The sequence below is a fragment of the Seriola aureovittata genome, chromosome 14 (assembly GCF_021018895.1).
Source record: "Seriola aureovittata isolate HTS-2021-v1 ecotype China chromosome 14, ASM2101889v1, whole genome shotgun sequence".
NCBI lineage: Eukaryota > Metazoa > Chordata > Actinopteri > Carangiformes > Carangidae > Seriola > Seriola aureovittata.
Window position 1 is genome coordinate 10,460,809 of NC_079377.1, and position 7,364 is coordinate 10,468,172.

General features: G+C 41.1%; 1 protein-coding gene across 1 annotated transcript; it reads right to left on the minus strand.

The window, feature by feature from the left end:
* Positions 1-267: 267 nt before the first annotated feature.
* Positions 268-4,109, minus strand: LOC130181671 (WD repeat-containing protein on Y chromosome-like). Its single transcript, XM_056396037.1, has one exon. The coding sequence runs from the start codon at positions 4,107-4,109 to the stop codon at positions 654-656; it is 3,456 nt and encodes a 1,151-aa protein (XP_056252012.1). The 3' UTR covers positions 268-653.
* Positions 4,110-7,364: the final 3,255 nt, after the last annotated feature.

The window sequence follows — 7,364 nt, forward strand, 5'->3', positions numbered from 1 at the left end:
AGTGCTTCACTAAACACACGAAGAGGCTTTGCTGGCTACAAATAAAGACAGGTAATTTTAATTCTCAACAAAAATATTGAGGCTGAAATTGCAGCTTGGGGGCCCCCTATTGGCTGCGGGGGCCCTATGCATCTGCATAGTCTGCATATAGCAAGAAACAGTTCTGTATATACATATAACATTGGCTAATAATCTATTTAGACATTATTGTTTATGAAACTTAAATGAATCAAACACTTCCAGACAATGTATATAGGATTTAAATTTGTAGTTTTGTTTATTAAGTTGCCAATTAACCTAAGTTGCATGTCTTTGGACTGTGGGAGGAAACCGGAGGACCCGGAGGAAACCCACACAGGCACGAGGAGAACATGCAAACTCCACACAGAAAGAACCTTCTGTGTGGTGACAGTGCTAACCACTTTACCACCGTGCCGCCCCTTTTTTTTAAGCTGCCAATTAACCTAAGCTGCATGTTTTTGGACTGTGGGAAGAAACCGGAGCACCCGGAGTAAACCCACACAGGAACGAGGAGAACATGCAAACTCCACACAGAAAGAACCTTATGTGTGGTGACAGTGCTAACCACTGTACCACTAAGCCACTGTGTATTTTTGTATGGTGTATTAATGGTTTCCCCAGCTGAATCATGGTTAGATCTTTGTGGTCTTGGTGCTGCCTGTGGTGGGCGGGGTCTGAGGCGGCTGTGTCTTATCCTGAGTCCGGCCATGTGTGAGCTGAACCTTTTTGGAGATGGGTGGTAAGCGTACATGCTTTCTTCTGTTTACAGACTCCTGTTTTACGGTGTTAGCTGATCCCTGCGTGTGTGGCGAGTTCTTCATAGCCTCAGTAGAGCCTGTGGTGGGCGGGGTCTGAGGCGGCTGTGGCCTGAGTTGTTTTTCCTGAGCTGCATCATAGATGGGATGCAGGATGTTTTGTGGACATGGCGGGAGGACACCGCATGTGAGCAGAGGTCGTCCACATTTGGATTTAGTCCATGTCAAATATGGAGGAGAACTTTTTTCAAGGTTAATGCGACGTCTGACAAGCAGGGTCTGACGCGAGTGTGGCTTCGATTGAGTCTGGTTTTGTGTGAGCTGAGCTTCTTCAGAGATGGGTGGTAAACATTCATGTGTTTTTGTGTCTCCAGGTTCCTGTTTGTCCTCGTTGCTTTCTTCCAGATCAAACTTGCTTCTCCTATTTACGGCTTCGATATCTTCATCTATTTCCACCAGAACTTTACGCAATTGTCTTCTTATACTTGCGATTTCAGCAGAAATTTCAGCAGGAGTGTTTAGTGGAACAGGGGGAGGTGCAGTTGCTTTTTCAATTCTCTCAAAGAGGTCCTTGTAGTCAGGTGTTGGTGAGGATGATGATGGTGGAGATTCAAGGAATGGCAAAGGAATAATTAATGTCTCTTCTGACCGCGTGCGGTCTTCCTGTTCCTGGTCAGCATCGTCAGGGCTGAGTTTTGGAACATCCCATCGATCTCCCCCAAAGAGGCCTTTGTAGCAGCCTGTGTTTGTCCATAGCCGGACATTGTTGTCCAAACCTGCGGTAATTATATGATTACAAGTGGGATCACAAACAACACTCACCACCCCTGTGAGATGAGCTTTCCAGGAGCCCAACAGTGGAGGTGGACACACTGATACCAGCCACCCTTTTATATTCTCAAATGGCCCTTTGTCTGTCTGTTTTTTAAAGCCAAATCCCTGAATGTCCCAAAGGTAAATCCTGCCAGTACTGTCCCCTGTCAAGAGGATCTGTTCACTGACATCAGTTGACATGGTGGTAACGACTGCACCTTCATCCTTCACAGCCCTGAACTTTCCTAGCAAGCCTCCCTTGCTAATAACAGACCAGGCATAGATGTAGCCATCTGTAGAAGTCAGCAGTGTGGCTGTGGAAAAAGTGATCACCCTGGTCCTCAGACATTTAATAAGAGGACTGGTACTCCCAGTAGTCTTCACCCTTGTCTGAGGTATAGATTTTTTATGTAGAGGAATATTAGTGTCTGTTAGAAATTTTGGAAACTTATCAACAGCCACAGTTCCAGTCCGGCCTAGAGCATGTTTATCCGCCATGATTGTTCGAGGATTCTCACTGGCATTAACCCTATATAGAACTTCGGCAGTGTCGGCATCCCAGATAATGATATTTCCGTTGCTGGAGGCGGTAATCAGTGTGTTCTCATGCACATCCAAGGAGGTAATGTCATCTAAATGATCGTGCTCCAAAAATCTGTGGTCATGTTCCTCCATATCTAGGTCAAAAATGGTCTTGGACTTCCTTCCCGCCACAAACATCCTATTGTTTATGCAGACAATACCTGTCACCTGCCTCGGCACGGTCACAGGAAGAACAGCAAGTTCCGTTCCACTGTTGAAGTTCCACAGTCTCACTTTGCCATCCTGGGAAATTGTGATTAGTCTGCGCTGTGATTCATCAAATGATATGGCTGTGAGCCCCACATGCTGATCCAGAGTGACCTTAAACTGCATGGTGGCCTGTCCTGATAAGACGTCCCACACTGTCACCACACCATTCTGGCAAACAGAGACAACTTGTTTGAAAATGCTGTGATAGAGTGCAGAACACACAGGCTTGTCATGTGATGTCAGTAGTTTTGTAAAAACATCAGTTCCTCTTCCAAGACATTTTCCTATAGCTGAATTAGCCAGGACTAACTCATTGTTCTGTACGTTGTAACACATACTGGAGATTGGGGCATGTCCCATACCAAGAACTTGAAAACTTTGCCTACACATCCAGCCGTCTTCGGACCACACGCGTACATTCATGTCCTCAGATAAACTGACAAGTAGTTTGTCCTCGTCGTTAAACATGATGTGGTTGATGGGTTTCATGTGTCCTGATAATACACGTTCACAGCATGTGTTTTTGTGGGGAAACCACACCCGCAGTAAGCCATCTGTACCACCAGTAACGAGACGCTCAGCCGAAGGGGAGTATTCAACGCATGTGAAAAAGTCCTGATCTCCCCTGCTCTTAAAGAGTTTTACGGCATTGACATTCTTTTTATTCTTCTCGGGTTGAATTAACATAGGGAGGGCGATGAGGGCCATAGTCCTGCTTGAACTACCGCAGATGCCAAATGAGTCAATCGATGGAAAGTATTGGATCTGACTGATCATATCATTAAAGACGGAGATTCTGATACTGCTTGTATAGTAGTCAGGGGCCGTTCTTAACAGAGTAGAAAGATAAACAGTTCGATACGTCTGCAGAGAGATATCCTCGTACGCCTGTTTGTTGAAGAGGCCAGTTCTCTCTATATCCTTGGAAACAAACAGATAGAGACTGCCTTTTGTATCCCCAAAGGAAAAAATGGATCTTTTGCCATTGGACCAGTAATTCATGGCGTTGACCATCATGTCCTCTACTATTAAAGAGTGACGGACTCGAAATCTATCAGGGAACTCATCACAATAATAGAATAACAGTTCCCTGTCAGTAGTGGAGACAGCCACCTCTTTGAGTTCTTGGATGTACACCATGTCGGTAACATGCATTTTCTTGTTGTGCGCAAAACGAATAGTTTTTTGAGTTTTGTATAATGGAATTTCATATGAGATGTTAAAGCTGTCGGTCCACACGGTGAAGACACCATTTGAGCTAACGGAGAGGTACTGGCCTTTCTGGTAAGTCCTGATTTGACCGCTCAAACTCCCTGAACCAGGGTTCCTGCCATTCTCAAAAGAACGGAATAACACACGGACGATTGCTCTTTGGTTATCCACAGGTATAATTTTGAATGGTTTGGGAAAGGGTTGATTTTTAAAATCCAAACGTTCCGATGCCGTCTTCCTATCCATCAGGAAGTTCAGTAGCTCGCCAATGTCCACATTTTTGTCACCGTTTGCATCGATCTGCATGTGGAGGACTTCAAGATCTTCCTTATTCACAGAACCGTAAAACTGCTCGATAGCCACTCTAAATTCCTCCATGTCCAGTCCTCCAGAGCCATCAGCATCAGCCTCTCGAAATACCCGCACAATCTCTGGAATATCTTCAGCAGAAAACATTTTATCTCTGCTTACAGGTTGGGTTCTCTCCTCTGGGACATTGATAGTTTCTTTTTCCATCTTGTCAGTGTTTTTTTCCATTATTACACCTATGTCTTGCGTCAAAACGTCCAAAAGTTTCTCAAACAGTTGACAAACAGTTGTCAAAAAGTTGACAAACAGTTGTCAAAAGGTTGACAAACAGTTGTCAAAAGGTTGACTAACAGTTGTCAAAAAGTCAAAAGGTTGAAACAGTTGTCAAAAAGTCCAAAAGTTGTCAAACAGTTTCCAAAAAATCTAAAAAGGCTGTCAAAACGACAACCAGTGAGTGTGTTTGCATCACAAACTCTGGAACTCTATGTTTCAAGAATGCAGGATGTGTGTTACTTATGATTTAAGCCACAGGAAATGATGATGTCACATCAAAGCCACAGGAAATGATGACATCACACATCAAAGCCACAGGAAATGATGACATCACACATCAAAGCTACAGGAAATTGTCATTGATGTTACAGATCAAGCTGGTCGCTGTATCAGTTAAAAAAAGAAACATGGTTACCGTGGTAACAGCAAGCCTAATCTGACACACCCAGATTTTGAACACCAACATATATAGAGTTCTGAAAAGAGCGATTCAGATGGAAGAGTAACACTCACTGTGAGGAAGTGGAAGTGTACGAGATTTCAAGAGTTCAAGTTAACATGCAATAAAAACAAGTGGCAACCCACCGTGATGTCACCCATTGGTTAGTGAACTGCCGTTTTGAAGCCAGGAGTTTGTGTTTTGGCTGTCGCCATTTTGTTTTTTTGAAACCGGAAGAAACCATATTTGGAGGAGAGGTAGGTAGGTAGTGAAAAATCCTATGCGGTCCAAAAAGCATTTTTCCCATAGACCACAATAGTTAAAGAGATGCCTGGAAAACCTTTGACAGGACACCTCCGGCTGTAAACAAAGTCAATTATTAATCTTTGTATTGTCTATTATCAAGCAATGGACTTTTAATCTTTGTAAAAAAAAAAATTCCAAAGCCCAAAAAAGTTGTTTTTTTTCTGGATGACGTCACCGCTGTGTACGTGCACTCTCTGTGTGGTCGAGCTGTATCTCGGGAACAAGGATGCTTGCTAGGTTGATGCAAACGCCGCATGGAAAAGTTAGTAGGAAAACTGAATAATTAACGAGCATGTCCTCCGCTCACAACAACCACATTTAGCTTATGGCGTAAATTGTCTCAGTGTGGTAAAATTATAACTCTGACTTCATGTCCACTGGGTTGGTGGTGGTGGCCTGAGATGGTGCAACCTGCTCCCCTTCTCCCACAGGTCCCTGGGAGGAAAAACTGTCCTGGACGTCCTCATCGTATCTCTTATCACCCACTTCGTCATGTTGTGTTCCGTATACAAAATATTCAATGGCATTCATTATAATTTAAATTAAATCTTTAAAAAAAATCCTTTTGATTTATTTTATCTTTTTCAAGTCAAAAATCTGGGACAGTAATGTACTTAATGAAAAAACCTGGGTTCTGTTACAGCTAAATTTGTGGACATCGAAATTCTGCAGTGTTGTGGAAATATTGTATTGAACTAATTCATAACAAAGAGTGACAACATGCAGCCTGGCACTAATTTTACATATACAAAATGAAATAACAGTGACATAATTAATACATTTAAATATGAGTAAAACTGAAAAGGCTTTGGTGGATCAAAGTGGTAAAACCATGGAAAACACATCATCATGGACAAAATCTCAGTGTGAAAAACTACAAAAATCAACACATTTTATTTGATACACTCCACTATAGATAAGTAGTAGGCCTCTAAGAATATGTAGAAGACATGCTATATGAATATGCTTCAATATAAAAGGGTAAAATAAAAAGCTAAAAAAAACTAAATTATGATTTATTGTGTTGAATCCAAGGTGATTTTAAGCTCCAAAACTTTTAACACTAGGACTGCCAGCATTCTAGCAACCCTAAAGCCGCCACTACGGTCTCCCAGACCGTCATGTGTATTTACATCGTTAAGGTTTACAAGCAGCTCTTGAAGTGGAAAAAATAAGTGTTAGTACTTCTTCTTCATATAACGTCGTGTCGGGACGCACCTATGGCACACACCTGCATCTGGAGATGGTGTGTGTGCTCTCATGTCAAGAGCCACTGTCACTGTTTGCTCTGAGGTTTATTGGATTGTTATTTTTTGTTATTGTTTATTATCAACAGCCAGACGTTTTTTTTGGTTTACAACTAACCTAGATCTGACCTAGCCTACAAGTTCTCACAGAGACCGGTGTGTCGTGTGTACTGGACTAGACAGTCGCCGGCAGTACAGTTGAAATTTATTAGGCTGTATTATAATTCTTTATGCATTATAAATGAGGGTGATTTTAAATGTTGCTTACTGTTTATAGCCTACAAGCTGACTATTTACAAATAATACGATTTCCTTTTAACATTACGATTAACTGTCAACACGAATTTTCTACACTCTCTGCCCCATGTCAGACATACAATCACATGACTTTTTGACTCCATTGTAGCTGTAACAAATTATCAATAGTTTAAAACATTAGAGTTCACATTTTATAGTCCTCAGCCATTATAGGTAATATCAGTATGCTGTTCCAACAGCATCACTTATTTAGAGGGAGATTGTTACTGGAGCAAATAAATATTAACTGTCTCACACATTAGGACTCATGATGAATAATGATTATACTTCTTAAAAATTCTACTCAACTTTTATTTATTTTATTTTAAATAGTTACAGTTGACTGTAAATTGTACACTACAGCATTTCATTAATCCATTTATTACATTCTTTTATACATGTTTCCAGGGTGGTAAATTCATGTGGTTTATAATGTCCAATAAAGTTATTGAAGCTCTTGCTTTAACTTTTTGATGGTTTTTATACAACACATCTGGTATGAATTTTCACAATAGTAACGCGAACAGCATTGTGTGGTTATTTATATGTTTTATGTTGTTGCTTTAATCAACAACTTAAATACTTTAAATGTTTCTGTCTGACAACACTGACAATGAAGGATCAAAAAAAACATGCTGATATTAATTGGTAAATACTTTGACCTGTGGAGGTGGTGACAGTGCTAGTGCTAGAGTTGATCATCACTTAATCACAGTTTAATATTTATAAATTCTGTTAAAAGTGTTGCTCCCATCACCTGTCAACAACAGCAGAAATTAAGTTTCAGGTAAGAAACTGAACCTGTGAAAACTAAAGACAGAATAAAAAACAAACTAATCAACAGTTAGTCTGTCATTTCATCAGAGGAAGCTGAACTGGGAGTGGTTGTCTAGCATCATC

Coding starts and splice junctions, on each gene's coding strand:
- LOC130181671 (XM_056396037.1), bottom strand. CDS start 4,109: ATGGAAAAAGAAACTATCAATGTCCCAGAGGAGAGAACCCAACCTGTA.